Source organism: Peromyscus leucopus, chromosome 8b (assembly GCF_004664715.2).
Source record: "Peromyscus leucopus breed LL Stock chromosome 8b, UCI_PerLeu_2.1, whole genome shotgun sequence".
Taxonomy (NCBI): Eukaryota; Metazoa; Chordata; class Mammalia; order Rodentia; family Cricetidae; genus Peromyscus; species Peromyscus leucopus.
The window spans coordinates 70,560,142-70,578,785 of record NC_051086.1 but is presented as its reverse complement, the minus strand read 5'-3'; the positions used below and the strand labels follow the sequence as shown (position 1 = coordinate 70,578,785).

Genomic DNA, 18,644 nt, shown 5'->3' with positions numbered 1-18,644 from the left:
TGAGTTCAATCAAAGTTGGATCTCTGTGAGGCCAGCCTGGTCTACAGAGCGAGAGCCAGGACAGGCACCAAAACTACACAGAGAAACCCTGTCTCGAAAAATCAAAAAAAAAAAAAAGAAAAAGAAAAAAAGAAAGAAAGAAAAGAAAAGAAAAGAAAGAACATAGCCTGGTTCCTGTTCATCTCAGGCTGATTCATTCATTGCTACAAACTTGACTCATAAAATAAGACCCTCTATCTGGGCATGGGGATGCATGCATTCAATTCCAACACTTAGAAAGCAGAAGCCAAAGATCTCAGGGAGTTTGAGGCCAGTCTGGTCTACATAGTAAATTCTAGATCAGCCAGAACTATACAGTGAGACCCTGTCTTAAAATAAATAAACAAGTAATTTAGAGGGGAAAAAACACACAAAACAACTCCATGTGACCTGAAAAATTCAAGCAAACACAAGTACCCTGTGTTTGCTTGAAATGGAGTCTTACATTATAGCCTAATCTGGCCTGGGATCCCTGGCAATCCTCTGTTCTCATCCTCCCAAATGCTGGAATTACAGGTGTCAGCCAAATCTGGCTAGAATGTAATGACACATTTCTAAAATGACTTAGCAACTTAGGTAGGTGGTTTTATCTGGCTCACTAAGACACCTTTTTTTTTTTCTGGGGCTGAACCCAGGGCCTCCCACCTGCTAAGTACATGTACCCTGGGCTTATAACCTCCGCCTTGTATTCTTTACATTTTATATCCGCTGTCCATTTTCCTGCAGTCAAATAAAATTTTCATGATTTCAGCATGAAACTTCAGTTTTCCAGAATGCCTCGCCAAGGATTCTCTGTGGTCCATGGCAGTTTTATTGAGAAGCCAGGTTCCTGGTCCTTATCAGCCTGTGTATTGGCTGACAGTAGTATTGTGTCTCTCACTGGACTTCATTCATTCTTGCCAGTCTAGCGTTGTCAGATTTAGCAAAGAAGAATATAAGATGCTCCATTAAATTTGAATTTCAGATAAACCACAAATAAGCTTATAAATCTGTCCTACTAAACTATAAATATTTAAGTGTTACAGATCAAACTCAAGGCTATGTACATACTAAGCTAGTAGAAATATCTCTTTAGTATTGAATGAAAACCACTTACATTTTAAAAAAATGTATTTAGGTCTTTGCTGGGAGGAATATAGTACTTGTCTAGAATGTTCATAGCTCCAGGTTCAATCCCCAGTACTAACACAGAAAGAGAGAGAGAGAGAGAGAGAGAGAGAGAGAGAGAGAGAGAGAGAGAGAGAGCTGTCTATTTCATATTATCTATAATCACCTGGGAGATGGACTTTCTCAGACATTATCTGGATTAGGTTAATTGAGATGGGAAGACACCCTCTGTGGGTAGCACCATCCCCTAAGCTGGGATCTTCTTCACTGTGGATGCAATGTGAGCAGCTGCTTTAGGCTTCTGCTGTCTTGATCTCCTCCCTCCAGACAGAGTGTATAGTAGAACTATAAGCCAAACAAACCCTTCCTTCCTTAAATTGCTCTCCTCAGGTATTTCATCACAGCAACTAGAAGAGTATATATGTGTTAGTGTTTGTCTGAAATTCACATTGAACTGAGAACCTTATATTTTACTTAACTACTTTATTTGTCCATCCTCAAGAAGTTACAATTCATTTCTGGGATTCCATAGTTTATTACACATGTCTTCTTGGCAGTGAACACTGTATAGCTTCAGCAAGGATCCCTTAACATCCGCTCTAAGTAGACTAGATGGATAATTCCCATTAAAGTGAGTGTGACTCAAGGTGCAGGAGTAACTGTGCTTTTTTCTGGTACAGAGGGGTTTCAGGGCTTAGAGCATGCGGGCAAGGGCTTCTACCACTGAGCCATACCCTCAGCTCCAGGATCACCTCTGATGCTGTTACCCACCCTATGTAATGGCCCCCTTATCCATTAAAAACAAAAACAAAAGGACCCCCCCCCCAAAAGACTTCAGATGTACACTGAACTTTCTAGTCTGATGGGAAGCAGCCACATAGATAATAGCCTTAAATTTTTAATCTTCCAGTTCGCTGTACCCCAAAAGGTAATTTAGCAGTCCCCTAAACATTCCTGGAGGGTTCTGTTTAAATATATTTGGTTCTAAAGATTGAACCAGGGCCTTGAGCATGGCAGGTAAGAAACTCTACCACTGAGTTATAGCTCCAGGTCAAATCCCTATATTTCCCTTTTAAAAAAAAATTGACTTTATTTTATGTACGTTGGTGTGAAGGTGTCATATCCCCTGGAACTGGAGTTATAGACAGTTGTAAGCTGCCATGTGGGTGCTAGGAATTGAATCCAGATCCTCTGGAAGAACTGCCAGTGCTCCTAACCACTGAGCCATCTCTCTAGCCCCCTTGTATTTCCATTGAATGATATTACTTTGAGATGCCAAATTATGTTGTCAGAGAGTCACCAGACTGTAAAGTAGTCCCAGGGGCAGTGTTTGAGCACCTTGAGGCAGTCCTGCTTATGTATGAGACCCACATTATGTTTATAATACAGAAGAGATATATCTAGGACCAGCTAGACAGTTGTTTGTTTGTTTGTTTGTGACTTGTTGAGACAGGTTTTCATGTAGCCCATTCTGTCCTGGAACTATTTAATCAGGGATGACCTTGAACTTCTGATCTTGCCTCCACTTCTTGCATGTGGAAATTAACGCATGCACCACCAAATCCAGCAGAACTTTTTTGAAAACATGCTAGCTAGTGTGATATTATGTAAAAATAAGGGAAATGGTTACTGAAAATAAAGGATTCATAATAGAGTGGTATTTTGTGGGACACTTGTAATGTTTACAATATTAATAAACCAATATACACTTTGCCAGAGTGACTGAAATAACTTCATTCTATGGCACAGAAGGTTCATTTAATACAATAAAAGCTAGGCTGGACATAGTGGCTTCTGACAGTTGTCCCAGATACTTGGAAGACTGAGGTGGAGGGAAATGTAAGTTCAAGGCCACCAGCCAGACTGGGCAGCTTGGTGAGACCCTGTCTCAATAAAACAAAAATTTTATAGGTAAAACATTTACAAAGCTGCTATTGCTGTTATATCAGTATTAAAATGTACCCTAAGTTGTTTACTAATTTTTATTTCTTTTTCACTGTAACAATTTGAGAACTCTGCACATTGTATAATTTCATTAAACTACTGCTTATCATATGCTTCCCGTATTTGTGTTGTTTTGCTTGTTTTGAGACTGGGTCTCACTGCGTAGTCTTGGCTGGCTTGGGGCCCTTATTCACAAAGATCCACCTGCTTCTGACTCTGGGGTGCTGGGATCAAAGGCGTGTCTCCACACTACATTCTGAACTTAAAAAAAAATTTTTTTGACCCTGGTAGGGGTGGTGCACACCTTTAATGCCAGCACTCGGAGGTGAGACTGGCCGATCTCTATGAGTTCAAGGCCAGCCTGGTCCACATAGTGAATTCCAAGACAGCCAGGACTACACAGTTAAACCTTGTCTCAAAAAAGTTATATACACACACACACACACACACACACACATCTCAGGGCTGGTGAGATGGTTCAGCAGGTAAAGGTGATTGCTTAGCCAGCCTGGTGGACCTAAGTTTAATTCCTGGATCCCATATAAAGGTGGATAAGGAGAATTAATTCCACAATGTTGTCCTCTGACCTCCACATTCTTACTGTGGCATGTTTCTCCACATACATCATGTACACACACAATAATAATAATAATAATAATAATAATAATAATAATAAAAGTTGTCCTTTTTTTGTTTTGTTTTTAAGAGAAGACTTGGGCATGGTAATGCATGCCTTTAATCACAGCACTAGGGTGGCAGAGGCAGGGGGTGTCTCTGTGAGTTTGAGGTGAGCCTGGTATATATAGCAAGTTTGAGGCCAGCCCAGGCCACATAGTAAATCTCTGCCCAAAAAAAAAAAAAGTACTAGGGCTTGGGATGTAGCTCAGTTGATAGACCTTGTACAAAGCCCTTGGTTTGATCCCTAGCATCTAAGAAAAAACAGGAATGGTACTGTGTTCCTCTAGGAAGTTGTGACAGGAAGATCAATCAGAAACTCAGGTCATCCTCAGCCACATAGCAATTTCAAGACCAGCATGAGTGGCACGAGACTGTGTCCTAAGAAACGATAGCAACAAAAAAGGATAAGCCAAAGATTGGGGTGGGGGTGGGGGTGGAGCCATTGGTGTGACTCAGTGGGCAAACTCAATGGGTAAAAGTGTTTGCTCCAAGCCTGACAACTTTTGGGTTTTGTTGTTGTTTGGTTTGGGTTTTGTTGTTGTTGTTGTTGTTTATTTATTTAGATACAGGGTTTCACTGTGTAACCCTGGCTATCCTTGAACTTTCTCTATAGATCAGGCTGGCCTGGAACTCACAGAGAGCAGCTTGCCTCCGCCTCCTTAGTGCTGGGATTAAAGGCATGTACTACCACTGGCTGACAACTTTTGTTTTAAGTTTGTTTTTTCATTTTAAATTTTTATGTTCATTGGATATCCTGGAACTGGAGTTCCAGACAGTTGTAAGCTGCCATGTGTGTACTGGGACTTGAACCCTGGTCCTTTGGAAGAGCAGCCACTGTTGTTGTTTTGGTTTTTTTTTTTTTTTTTTTTTTTTTTTTTTTTTAAGATTTATTTATTATGTATAGTGCTCTGCCTGCATGTATCCCCACAGGCCAGAAGAGGGCACCAGATTTCATCACAGATGGTTGTGAGCAACCATGTGCTTGCTGGGAATTGAACTCGGGACCTCTGGAAGGATCTCTCTAGCCCTTGTTTTAAGTTTTTATTTTTAGTATTTTTATGTGCATGTATGATGAGTGCCTACTTGTAGGTATATGCACCATGTGTGTGCCTAGTGCCCAGGAAGGCAAGAGAGGGTTTCATATCCCTTGCCTGGAGCTGCAGGTGATTATGAGGCAACTGAACCCAGTCCTCTGCATAAGCAGCAAGCTCTTAACTGCTGAGCTATCTCTCCAGCCCAGTCCTGGTGACTTGAGTTCCATCCTGGGATCTCACATGATAGAATAAAATAGTCCTTTGACTTCTATATATTAGCCATGGTATTCACATTCACTACACACACACACACACACACACACACACACACACACACACACACATACCCCACACGGTATGCACATTTACATAAATAAATGTAAATAGATAAATTAATAAAATAAAATAATTGAATGAATAAATATTTTAAAAGTCAAAAAGAAACATTGTAAGTGCTATGAAAAACAATACTAGTTGTGCATGGTGGCACAATTCTTTTAATCCCAGCACTGGGAAGACAGAGGCAAGTGGATCTATGTGAGTTCGAGGCCAGCCTGATCTACAAAGTGAGTTCTAGGACAGCTGGGGCCATACAGAGAAACTCTGTCTCAAAAAAACAAACAGAAAAAGAAGAAGAAAGAAAGAAAAAAATACTATTCTCCCTCCTCTATCATTTAATAACCACTGGCCTCCTTGTTACATTAAATACCTCCTACATTTTGCCCACTAAGTATACATCCCTGAGTGGTATGGTTTATTTTGCTTGCTTTTGCATGCTGCATAAATGGAATCAAATGTCAAATATTGTGTAATTAACATTTTTCAATCAGTTCAGTACTTTTAAGATTGAACCATGTTATTGTACAGTGCTATGGTTGAAGATAATTTTATTATTAGTGAACTTAGACTTATTTATAGTTTTTTTAAAACTATCATGAACTGCCCGGGCAGTGGTGGCGCACGCCTTTAATCCCAGCACTCTGGAGGCAGAGCCAGGTGAATCTCTGTGAGTTCAAGGCCAGCCTAGTCTACAAAGTGAGTTCCAGGACAGGCTTCAAAAGCTACACAGAGAAACCCTATTTCAGAAAAAAGAAAGGAAGGAAGGGAGGGAGGGAGGGAGGGAGGAAGGAAGGAAGAAAGAAAAACAAAAACTATTATGAACTGAACCTGCCAATATAAATAGTCCTGAACATGTGTATATCACAAAAGCTACTCTGGGAGTAGAATTGAGTACAGATCTAGAGCTATAATTGCTACATCATAAAGTGTTCCTTGTTTTGAATATGTAAAATATGTGATGAACATAAAATTGATTAGACTTCTAAAGTTGCACTGTTGTAATGACACTTTCTTATTTATGATGTGAATGCACATATATGGAGGTCACAAGACAGTTTGTGGGAGTCTGTTCTCTCCTTCCACATGTGGATCTAAGAAACTGTACTCAGGTCAAAAAGTTTGGCAGCAAGCACCCTTACCCAGTGAGCTATATCACTGGCCAGCAATTACAATGTTCATTTGCCTTCTTGCTTGTTTGGGTCAAAAGTTGAGGGTCTAAAGTAGCTCTGGCTGCCTTTGCATTCAAATTCCCTCCATAGAATGACCTTGAAATTCTGATCCTCCTGCCTCCATCTCCCAAGACTAGGATTACTAAAAATGTCTCACTAAAAACAGAGGGGGGAATGTAAAGAAAAAAACAAATATAATTTTTTAAGAAAAAACAAATATAATTTTTAAAAATATATTTAAAGGGACAGCAAGGGCTCAGTAGGTAAAAGCACTTGCAACACAAGTCTGATGATCTGAATTAAGTTCAATTCCTGGAATCCATAGTGGATTGACCAACTCCAGAAAAGTATCCTGTGATCACCACATATATATATAGTAGCACACATGTACTTATGCACACAAAAACACAGCAATTTCAAGATCCATTTATTTCTTGTTAGTAAAAGTTGTTCAGGTACTCACTTTGGCAGCACATATATTAAAGTTGGTGCCGTACAGAGATTAGCATGGCCCCCATGCAGGGATGACGTGAAAATTCATGAAGGGTTCCATATTTTCAAAGACTAAAAGGAGTGGGTTGAGAAGGATTAATGGAATCCCAGTATAATTTAATATAGTATATTATAAACTGCATGCACAAGGTTCAGTCCCCAGCATTATATACAACCAAATATCAATACCATTATTTAAGTCTGTCTTTTTGTTGTGGACCTTTAGTTTACTTCTTGTATGGTTTTGTTTTGTTTTATGGTCCTAGAGATGTAACCCAGGGCTTCATAGTAACTGCTTTACCACAGAAGTACACCCCTGTATATGCCATGAGCAACCTGTGTTTATGTGGTTTTATTGCTGTTACTTGACTTTCCAAGGAAAAATTCCATGAATGTAAGTGACCTAATTCTATGTCTATCTTCAAACCAAAAGTAAGGCGGGCGGTGGTGGCTCACGCCTTTAATCCCAGCACTTGGGAGGCAGAGGCAGGCGGATCTTTGTGAGTTTGAGGCCAGCCTGGTCTACAGAGTGAGATCCAGGAAAGGTGCAAAGCTACACAGAGAAACCCTGTTTCAAAAAACCAAAAGAAAAAGAAAAAACCAAACCAAAAGTATTTTAAGAAATAAAAAGTGTGGATGGTGTACATCCATAATCCCAGCATTTGGGAGGTGGAGGTGGACCAAGCAGGTGGAAGAAGAGTTCCAGGTCAGTTGAGCCTACAGTGGGTGGGGGAGGGGGGGAGAGAGATGGAATGTAGTCAATGGCAGAGCACTTGCCTAGCATTCACAAAGACTTGCGTGGATCCCCAGCAACACACACACACTAATTGTTTATATTTCTACTATGTTAAATTATTAGATCAAGTTTTTCTATAATTCTTTTGTTGCTGTTTATTTGTTTGTTTTGAGACAGGTCTCTTAAAACCCAGGCTGACTTTGAACTTGAGACGTAGTCCACAATGATCTTGAACTTCTGATCATTCTGCCTCCACCACCAAATGCTGGGATTACAGCATGATCCACTATACCCAGTTCATACTGGTGTTAAGGATAGATCCCAGGACTTCCTGCATCCTAGGCCAGCAGCACTCTACCCGCACTTGATGTTCCTCCTGTTTCTTAAAGATTTATTTGTGTGTGTGTGTGTGTGTGTGTGTGTGTTGTCTGTGTGTCCGCACGCGCGCGCGCGCGCGTGCACGTACACACACAAGTACATGGTCCTCAGTAGGGATGCCAGAGACACCAGCTCCTCCAGAAGCTGGAGTTTCCGACCATGGGTACTGTAAGGCGAGAACTCCTTTTCTCTACCGGAGCAGTACGTGATCTCAATCACTGATCCATCACTCCGGCTTCTCCCCCCCTATTTTAGAGCGAGTAAAGGCTGGTCTTGAACTCAAGGCTCCTCCTGCCTCACCATTCTGAATGTTGAGATTACAGGGGTGTGACAATATGCTTGGTTCCCCCCCACACACACACACACCCTCTCTCTCTCTCTGATGGTGGTGCAAGCCTTTAATTCTACCACTTGTGAGGCAGAGGTTAGGGTATCTCTGTAAGTTCTATAGAGAGAGGTCCAGGACAGCCAAGGCTGCACAGAAAAACCCTGTCTCGAAAAACCAATTTAAAAGAGGTGGGGGGGGGGGAGGAAGGAAGGAAGGAAAGTGCTGGGCAGTGGTAGTGCATTCATTTAATTCAGCACTGGGGAGACAGATGAAGGCGGATCTCTATGAGTTTGAGGTCATCCTGGTCTACAAAGTGAGTTCCAGGGCAACGCAGAGAAAACTGTCTCGAAAAAAAAAAAAAAAAAAATCCTGGTGTCTCAGCTTAAAAAGAAAGTGCAAGTATAAGCAACCACCCCCGCTGAGCTGTTAGAAGAATCAGTTGGATTTTATTTTTGACATATTCTTTGAAATGCAAACTGCATCCAAACTAGTTTTTGACATCTCAATCCCTATAGTCTCGAATTGAGCAAATGTAGGGTTAAGTAAGACCTTGGCAGGACACTAGAAAAGGCAGGGGGAGGGGAGGGGAGGGGATGAAAGCGGGGGTAGGGGGAACAGAGGATGGCCACAATGACACACCACACGGAACACGACACCGGAACTAAAATGAGAGAAAAGCAGGGACTGACGTGGGGAGGAGGTATTTCACAGCAGGACCGGGTCGGTTAGGATTAGCGAGGGACAGGAAGGAGGCTGGAGGAATCTCCCTCTCCGCCATGGCGGGGCCGGTCAGCTTGCGGGAACTTCTGATGAGAGAGTCGGCCTGGCTGGGCTCTGAGAGTCCCGGAGGTCCCCCCGCTGAAGGCGGAGGCAACGCGGCGGCCACGCCCGAGCCTCCGTGGAGGGAGGATGAGATCTGCGTGGTGGGAATCTTCGGCAAGACGGCTCTGCGCCTGAACTCCGAGAAGTTCTCTCTGGTGAACACTGTGTGCGACCGACAGGTTTTCCCTCTCTTCCACCACCAGGATCCTGGGGATCCAGGGCCTGGAATCAAGACGGAAGCGGTCGCCGTCGGAGAGGCCGGAGGAGCCGGCGACCCGGGGGCTGCCGCCGGGGATGCACTTCGTGGAGGTATGGCTACAGCGGAAGGTAACCGAGCCGAGCCAGGTTCCCAGGACTTTAGCCTTCTGCAGGCTTATTACAACCAGGAAAGCAAAGTTCTGTACCTTATTCTCACTTCCATCTGTGACAATTCACAGCTTCTGCGTGCTTGTCGGGCTCTCCAGAGCGGAGAAGCTGGTGGAGGCCTCTCTTTACCTCATGCAGAAACGCATGAGTTCTGGAAGCATCAGGAGAAGTTGCAGTGTCTCAGTCTCCTTTACCTTTTCTCTGTCTGTCATATATTGCTCCTGGTCCATCCGACTTGTTCCTTTGACATCACTTATGACCGAGTATTCCGGGCCCTGGATGGGCTGAGGCAGAAAGTACTACCCCTACTCAAAACAGCCATTAAGGATTGTCCAGTCGGCAAAGACTGGAAGTTAAACTGCCGACCTTGCCCACCTAGACTCCTTTTCCTCTTTCAACTCAATGGAGCCCTTAAGGTGGAACCCCCTCGGAGCCAAGATACAGCTCATCCCGATAAGCCCAAGAAGCATTCTCCCAAAAGAAGACTGCAGCATGCTCTGGAGGATCAGATCTATAGAATCTTCCGCAAGAGTCGAGTCTTGACCAATCAGAGTATCAACTGCCTCTTTACAGTACCTGCCAACCAAGCTTTTGTGTACATAGTTCCGGGAAGTCAGGAGGAGGACCCAATCGGCATGTTGCTGGACCAACTTAGGAGTCACTGTACGGTGAAGGACCCTGAGTCTTTGTTGGTGCCTGCACCCCTTTCTGGACCGAGGCGGTATCACGTGATGAGACAGCACAGCCGGCAACCGCTCTCCTTCCACGTCGATAGCAGCACTTCCGGTTCTTCAGGCCAGCTGGTGGACTTCACTCTTCGAGAATTCCTATGGCAGCACGTGGAGCTGGTCCTGAGCAAAAAAGGATTCGATGACAGTGTGGGCAGGAACCCGCAGCCCTCCCATTTTGAACTCCCCACTTACCAGAAGTGGGTCTCAGCCGCTGCAAAACTGTATGAGGTGGCTATTGATGGGAAGGAAGAGACTTTGGGCTCAGCCACTGGAGAGCTAACCTCTAAGATTTTAAGCAGTATTAAAGTCTTAGAAGGATTTTTGGATATAGACACAAAGTTCTCAGAAAACCGGTGCCAAAAAGCTTTGCCCATGGCTCATAGTGCCTACCAATCCAACTTGCCTCATAATTACACTATGACAGTCCACAAGAATCAGCTTGCTCAGGCCCTTCGAGTATACAGTCAACATGCTAGAGGTCCCGCCTTTCACAAGTACGCCATGCAGCTACATGAGGACTGCTACAAATTTTGGAGCAACGGCCATCAGCTCTGCGAAGAGAGAAGTTTGACGGACCAGCACTGTGTACACAAATTTCACTCCTTACCTAAATCAGGTAGCTACAAAGTTTCCAACATTTTGCAATGAAATCTTGAGCTGTGCTTTTATTATTATTGTGTGCTTGTGTGTGTGTGTGGGGGGGTGCGCACCTGTAGAGGTCAGAGGAGATGTGAAATGGATTCTCGCTTACCTTTACATGCCTACCTTTACATGCCTACCTTTACATGGGTTCCAAGGATCCAACTCATGGAGTCAGGCTTGTACAACAAGGACTTTATCTGCTGAGTCGTCTCACTGGCACCTGTGTTTTTACTCTTGTTTTAAGATGATTTGTTTGGTATGTATTGATATGTTTGTTTTTTAAAGAACCCTGCAGAGATTTAACAGTAAAATCTTTTTTTCTTCCTTCTTTGTTTTTGTTCTTTTATTGTTTTGTTTTTTGTTTTTTTGATTTTTTTGAGACAGGGTTTCTCTGGGTAGTCTTGGCTGACCTGGGACTCACTCTGTAGATCAGGTTGGTCTTAAACTCACAGAGATACTCCTGCCTCTGCCTTTGGAATGTGTGTGCCAACACACCCAACTAGCAAATACCATCTGTTTATTTTTGTTTTTAAAATTGCTGTGTGTGTGTGTGTGTGTGTGTGTGTGTGTGTGTGTAGATAAATAGATTGTGTGCGTTTATAAATATGTGAATGTCAAGACATTCGTGTGGAGGTCAGAGGACAACTTGCAGGACTCAGTCCCCTCCTTCTACCATGTGGGTCCTGGGGATGGAACTCAGATACCAGAGGAGCCATCTTGCCAGCTCTAGCTTTAAATTTTATCTTTTACCTCTAAAAGGAAAATATCACCCATCACTTTTTTTTTTATTTTTGTATTTAAACAATGAACTCTAGTGATAATTATTCAAAAGCATGAGGTTTCAGAAAATGTGTGTTCACTTTTCACCTTAGAGTATTTGTTTAATTAAGAGGAATGTAATGAAATGAAAGGTCATCATAATGGGACACAGAAGGAAAAACTTCACTTGGAAATTCAACTTTTTATTTATTTTTGAGTCAAGGTCTCCCTGTAGACCAGGCTGCCCTTGTTCATAGAGAACCTTCTGCCTCCAGATTGCCTTACCGCTTCTGGCTGGTTCAACCTTTTAAGGTTAAGAGAGCAGGTGTAGGCCGGGCGGTGGTGGCACACGCCTTTAATCCCAGCACTCGGGAGGCAGAGGTAGGCGGATCTCTGTGAGTTTGAGGCCAGCCTGGACTACCAAGTGAGTTTCAGGAAAGGCGCAAAGCTACACAGAGAAACCCTGTCTCAAAAAAAAAAAAAAAAAAGACAGTAGGTGTAAGTAGGAGACAGAGCACTTGCATTGCGTATACAAATGAGGCACCAAGTCTCATCTTCTGCACTGAATAAAAGGGTAAAACTTAAGGCTTATGTATTTAATTAAGACGTGTGTGTGTGTGTGTGTGTGTGTGTGTGTGTGTGTGTGTGTGTTTCTTAAATGCCAGTGAACTATCTAGAGAGCTTGGGGAGTTGATTGTTGTAAGCCGCAAGGTAAACGTGTCTTTGTGAGAGTAACAATGACAGCTGTGTCTTCCAGGAGAAAAACCGGAGGCGGACAGGAACCCTCCTGTGCTCTACCACAATAGCCGAGCCCGCTCCACTGGAGCCTGCAACTGCGGGAGGAAGCAGGCTCCTCGAGACGACCCCTTCGACATCAAGGCCGCAAACTATGACTTTTACCAGGTAGACTCTGAAGCTCTCTTTATTTCGGAATGTTATCCAATCAAAATACATATGCAGAAGCAGAATACTTAGAAATGCAATGGCCGTGGCATAAAAACAAGGGCAAGTTCGTGACATGCTCTTCTTGTTTGGTTGTTTGTTTTTTTCCTTAACCGTACTTTATGAATATATATTTAGTATGTAAACTATTAGAATGATACAGCTCGAGGATTTTTTTAAAGATTTATTTGAAAAGAGGCCTTTTGTTTTGTTTTGTTTTTCAAGACAGGGTTTCTCTGTGTAGCTTTGGAGCCTTTCCTGGAACTCACTTGGTAGCCCAGGCTGGCCTCGAACTCACAGAGATCCGCCTGCCTCTGCCTCCCGAGTGCTGGGATTAAAGGCATGCGCCACCACCGCCCGGCTTAAAGGAAGTCAGACAGACCATCTGGAGCTGCAGTCATGGGCAGTCAGGTGCTGGGAGCAAACCCTTGTTCTTTTTTTTTGGGGGGGGGGTTTGAGACAGGGTTTCTCTGTCTAGTTTTGGTGCCTGTCCTGGATCTCACTCTGTAGACCAGGCTGGCCTCAAACTCAGAGATCCGCCTGGCTCTGCCTAGTGCTGGGATTAAAGGCATGTGCCACCACCACCCGGCGGAAAAGAGGCCTTTTAAAAAACTATTTAAACCAGGCGGTGGTATGTTTTTAATCCCAGCACTCAGGAGGCAGAGACAGGCAGATCTCTGTGAGTTCGAGGCCAGTCTGGTCTACAGAGCAAGATCCAGGACAGGCACCAAAGCTACACAGAGAAACCCTGCCTGGAAAAACAAGAAAGGAAGGAAGGAGGGAGGGAGGGAGGGAGGGAGGGAGGAAGGAAGAAAGAAATTATTTATTTATTTATTTATTTTTGAGGCAGGGTCTCTCTATGTAGTCTTGACTGTCTTGGAGCTTGCAGTGTAGACAGAGATCTGCCTGCCTCTGCTTCCCGAGTACTAGGATTAAAAACAGGAATCACCATGCCTGGCTTCGAAAGAGGCCTTTATTATCTAGCTTAAAAAAATCCACTAATCACAATTTTATTTTTACTCCTTTTACTGAAATCAACCAAGAGACCAAATTTGGTTGATCGGCAGGCATCCACAGTGGAATATCTCCCAGGCATGCTACATTCAAATTGCCCCAAAGGTCTCTTACCCAAATTCTCCAGCTGGTCATTGGTTAAACTCGGCCCAGCCAAGTCTTACAGCTTTCATACAGGTTTGGACCAACAGGGCTTCGTTCCAGGAACAAACTATCTTATGCCTTGGGACATTGTCACCAATGATATTTTTACTGAAGTATATATGTATCTGAATGTATATCGTGTAACATGCCTATAGAGGTCAAAAGAGGGTGCTGGACCCACTTGAGCTGCAGTTACTTAGTTTGTCTGAGTGTTTTGCCTGCGTGTGCCTGTGTGCACCACACATGTACCTAGCACCTACTGAAGTCAGAAGGAGGCTTGGATCCCCTGGAACTGAAGTTATGGGGTTAGCCACCATGCGGGTGCTGGAAATCAAAGCCAGATCCTCTGCAAGAGCAGCAGATGCTCTTACCCACTGAGCCATCTCTCTGGATCTCCCTTGATATGGTTTTAAACAGAAGTAAAAAGGGAAAAGTTGTGGTCATAAAACCACTCCCCTAAGCCAGGTGGTGGCAGCACACACCTTTAATCCCAGCACTTGGGAGGCAGAAGCAGGTGTATCTCTGTGAGTTCGAGGCCAGCCTGGTCTACAGACTGAGTTCCAAGACACCCAGGGCTACACAGAGAAACCCTGTCTCAAATAAAATAAAATAAAAAACCACTTCCCCAAAACAATTTAAAAAAAAAAAAATCACTTTTTGTAAGTGGGTCAGTGCAGCAAACATGTCCAGGAACTCTTTGTGTCTTATTCTTATGGAACTAACAGTCACTGGGATTGAAAAGAGAGTCCTGCCTTGAATCATTGCTTCAAAGGAATAACTCATACTGGATTCTTTTGGAATACAAAAAGAGTTCTTACTACTTCAATACCCAGAAAATTGTATTCACATACCTACCGTCAAAGAAAAAAACTGCATGTTCTTCTTTGCTCATACATTGATTACTAACCCTGCTTGTTAGAATAAAGTGTGTGTTGTTATATTTGTTTTGAGACAGATGAGCGCAGGATGGCCTGGAACTTGCTCTGTGGCCCAGGCTAGCTAACTCTCTGTTCTACTTCACCCAGCCTGCCCTCCCAAATACTGTTGTAGGCATGCACTACCCGCCCTCTGCTCAGTGATATGTTTGGTTTTGTTTGTTTGTTTGTTTGTTTGTTTTTTTACTTATGTAAGCATACAAAGAAGAATATATTATTTGAAATAAATGTATTCTTTTTTCTCCTTGTAGCTCCTGGAAGAAAAGTGTTGTGGAAAATTGGATCATATCACTTTCCCCGTATTTGAACCAAGTACTCCTGATCCTGCCCCTGCTAAAAACGAACCATCTCCTGCCCCACCTGACTCAGATGCCGAGAAACTTAAAGAGAAAGAACCTCAAACCCAAGGAGAGAGCACAAGCCTGAGTTTAGCTTTGAGCTTGGGCCAGTCAACAGATAGCCTAGGGACCTATCCAGCTGACCCACAAGCAGGAGGAGACAATGCAGAAGTTCATGGTCAAGGAGAAGTCAAATCTGACAAGAGACCAAACTTGGTTGATCGGCAGGCATCCACAGTGGAATATCTCCCAGGCATGCTACATTCAAATTGCCCCAAAGGTCTCTTACCCAAATTCTCCAGCTGGTCTTTGGTTAAACTCGGCCCAGCCAAGTCTTACAACTTTCATACAGGTTTGGACCAACAGGGCTTCGTTCCAGGAACAAACTATCTTATGCCTTGGGACATTGTCATCAGGACTAGAGCCGAAGATGAGGGGGACTTAGACACGAACTCCTGGCCTGCTCCAAATAAAGCCATCCCCGGGAAGAGAAGCGCCGTCGTCATGGGCCGAGGAAGGCGGCGGGATGACATAGCCAGAGCTTTCGTTGGCTTTGAGTACGAAGACTCCCGAGGCCGGAGATTCATGTGCTCAGGGCCTGACAAAGTCATGAAAGTGATGGGAAGTGGGCCGAAGGAGTCGGCTCTAAAGGCCCTCAACAGCGATATGCCCCTGTACATCCTGTCCTCATCGCAGGGCAGAGGCCTCAAGCCACACTATGCGCAGCTGATGAGGCTTTTTGTGGTGGTTCCTGATGCTCCTTTGCAGATAATCCTGATGCCCCAGGTAAGAAATAAAACCGCTCCCCTAAACAGACAAAACGGCAATGCTTTTCTTGGGGTGGTCTTCATGGGACAAGCCATGTAGCCCATGTTGCCTTGGAACTAGATGTGTAGTCTTCGGTGACCTGGAACTTCTGATCATCTTGTCTCTGCCTCCCGCGTGCTGGGATTTTAGGCACGTCTCTTCCTTACTAACCGTGCTGTATCCCAAGCCCATGATGCTTGTTTTGATTTTTGTTTGTTGGTTTGAGAGAGTCATGTGGTCCAGGCCAGCCTGAAACTCACTGTGTAGTTATGGATAACCTTGAACTTCTTACCTCCTGTCTCTACCTCCTCAGTGCCTGGATGGCAGGGTACACACCTACACCTAGTTTAGTCAGTGCTAGGGATTCAGTGAAGGTTTCATGTACTGAGCACTGTACCAACTGAGCAACACCCGCCACCCTTTGTTCTGATCATTTTTATTTATTTATTATTTTGGTTTTTTGAGACAAGCTTTCTCTGTGTAGCCCTGGCTAACCTGGAACCCAAAATATAGGCTAGGCTAACCTAGAACTCACAGAATTCTAGGTTACCAGATGTGCTATATCACTGAATTGCCTTCCAACCCCATATCTGCTTAAATATTTTTGTTTACACTTATTTATTTATCTATCATTTATTAATTTGTTGTTTGTGTGCACAATGGTATGCTAGGTGAGTCCTCTAATCAATAAATTATATTTGCAGTACCTAATTTCTTTTAAATCCAAGATCTTTATTGATTTAACTATGACAACCATTAGTAAGAATTTAGTTTAACCATAGTTTTCCAAACCTACTGATTTAGAAGTGCAGTCAAAAAAAAGAAAAGAAAAGAAAACAAGCTAGGTGAGGTGGTGCACGCTTTTACGCTTTTAATCCCAGCATTCCAGAGGCAGAGGCAGGTGGATCTCTGTAAGTTAGAGGCCAGCCTGGTCTACGGAGTGAGTTCAAGGACAGCCAGGGATATGGAGAGAGAGATTCTGTATAAAAAAAAAAAACAAAAACAAAAACAACAAAACCTGGTCAGCCCGGGCGGTGGTGCTTTTGATCCCAGGCAGAGGCAGGCGGATCTCTGTGAGTTCGAGGCCAGCCTGGTCTACAGAGTGAGATCCAGGACAGCCACCAAAACTACAACAAACAAACCTGGTCAACAGGAAATGGAAAAGAGCACAGAGGGAGTAAGACACTAAGGGGACAAGGTGAGGACTAAGAAAGTGCCAGCAGCTCCCGCCTTCCTGTTGAGTCTGGCTGCGCAATCTGCAGTGGGTTTGAACCCACTGTTGACACTCAACTTTTAGGTGTTTCTTATTGAGAAATCTACAAGTAATTCTGTTACCTGTGTTTTTCAGGTTCAACCAGGCCCACCACCATGTCCAGTATTTTACCCAGAAAAACAAGAAATCACTCTCCCACCTGATGGCCTGTGGGTTTTGAGATTTCCTTATGCATATGTGACTGAGAGGGGACCTTGTTTTCCTCCCAAGGAGAACGTGCAGCTCATGAGCTACAAGGTGCTTCGGGGCGTCCTGAAAGCCGTGACACAATAGGTTCTCCCCGCAGTCAGTCTCTGACCAGAGCCTGGAGCCAACGTCTGTCTTGTTTGGGTGTGTGTGTGAGATTTTGTTTTTAAATGTGTGTTCTGTGTTTGCCCAAAACCAACATGTGTTTTGGTTAGAAGTGTTCAGTATTTGGACAATAATTGTTCCATTATTTCATTATATTGATATTTATTGTAAAATCAATAAAAGTTTGTTATTCTAGAAAAGAATGGATATAAAAATGTATAGTTGATAGCTCTGTTTTCTCTTGTTTTGCTTTATTGTCGATATAAGGCATATTTTTATATTTCATTGTCAATATAAGGCATATTTTTATTGTAATTTGGTGTTTCATCTTTCTGATAAAATGTTTCAGTTGGGATATTCCTTAAGATCATGCTTTTCTTTTCTCTCTCTCTCTTTTTTTGGTTTTTCGAGACAGGGTTCTTTGTAGTCCTGGCTGTCCTGGAACTCACTCTGTAGACCAGGGTGACCTCGAACTCAGAGATCACCTGCTTCTGCCTCCCAAGTGCCAGGATTAAAGGTGCGTACCACTATACCTGGCCCTATTTATTTATTTATTTATTTATTTATTTATTGGTTTTTCAGGCAGGGTTTCTCTGTATAGCTTTGGAGCCTGTTCTGGAACTCAAAATGTAGACCAGGCTAGCCTCAAACTCACAGAGATCCACCTGACTTTGCCTACCAAGTGCTGGGATTAAAGGTGTGTGCCACTACCACCCAGCCCTATTTATTTTTTATATATATGAATGTATATATGTATGTATATGTACTACATGCATGCATGGTGCCCACTGAGGTCAAAAGAGGACATTGGATACCTTGGAACTGGAGCCACCATGTGGGTACGGGAACTGAACCCAGGTCCTCTGTAAGAACAAGTGCTCTTAAACCCGGCAGTGGTGTGGGGCACACTTTTAATCTCAGCACTCAGGAGGCAGAGGCAGGTGGATCTCTGTGAGGCCGGCCTGGTCTACAGAGCAAGTTCCAGGACAGCCAGAGCTGTTACACAGAGAAACCCTGTCTTGAACAAAAACAAAAACAAATGAACAGCGCTCTTGATGGACAGTGGTGGTACACACCTTTTAATCCCAGCTCTTCGGAGGCAGAGGCAGGCATGGCTCTGAAGTTGGAGGCCAGCGTGAAACACAGCAACAAAAAACCCCAAGTGTTCTGGCTGAGCCATTTCTCTAGTCCCTGGCCTTGAACTCTCAAAATTCCTGCCTTGGCCTGTCTAGTACTGGGATAGGTGTGTGCTAATAAAAACTTTATTCAATACTAGGCATTGAACCTCAGGTCTCACGCATACCACTGAGTTACATCCAGTTCCTGTTGATTCTTA

At 43.6% G+C, this 18,644-nt stretch overlaps 1 protein-coding gene and 1 non-coding gene across 2 annotated transcripts; both read left to right on the top strand.

Annotated features, from left to right (window-relative positions):
- Window positions 1-6,765: 6,765 nt before the first annotated feature.
- Window positions 6,766-6,869, top strand: LOC114699300. The gene has a single exon (XR_003735506.1). It is a non-coding gene; the product is annotated as a U6 spliceosomal RNA (small nuclear RNA).
- A 1,989-nt stretch (window positions 6,870-8,858) lies between these two features.
- On the top strand, window positions 8,859-17,536 carry Smg8 (SMG8 nonsense mediated mRNA decay factor). The gene is made up of 4 exons (XM_028878272.2): window positions 8,859-10,779; window positions 12,322-12,467; window positions 14,851-15,723; window positions 17,093-17,536. The coding sequence occupies exons 1-4, from the start codon at window positions 9,021-9,023 to the stop codon at window positions 17,288-17,290; spliced, it is 2,976 nt and encodes a 991-aa protein (XP_028734105.1). The 5' UTR covers window positions 8,859-9,020; the 3' UTR covers window positions 17,291-17,536.
- Window positions 17,537-18,644: the final 1,108 nt, after the last annotated feature.

Bases quoted from the DNA above. Each gene is read 5' to 3' on its own strand.
- Smg8 (XM_028878272.2), top strand. From the start codon at position 9,021: ATGGCGGGGCCGGTCAGCTTGCGGGAACTTCTGATGAGAGAGTCGGCC. The intron at 10,780-12,321 runs GTAGCTACAAAG...TGTGTCTTCCAG, and splicing joins TCACTCCTTACCTAAATCAG to GAGAAAAACCGGAGGCGGAC. The intron at 12,468-14,850 runs GTAGACTCTGAA...TTCTCCTTGTAG, and splicing joins CAAACTATGACTTTTACCAG to CTCCTGGAAGAAAAGTGTTG.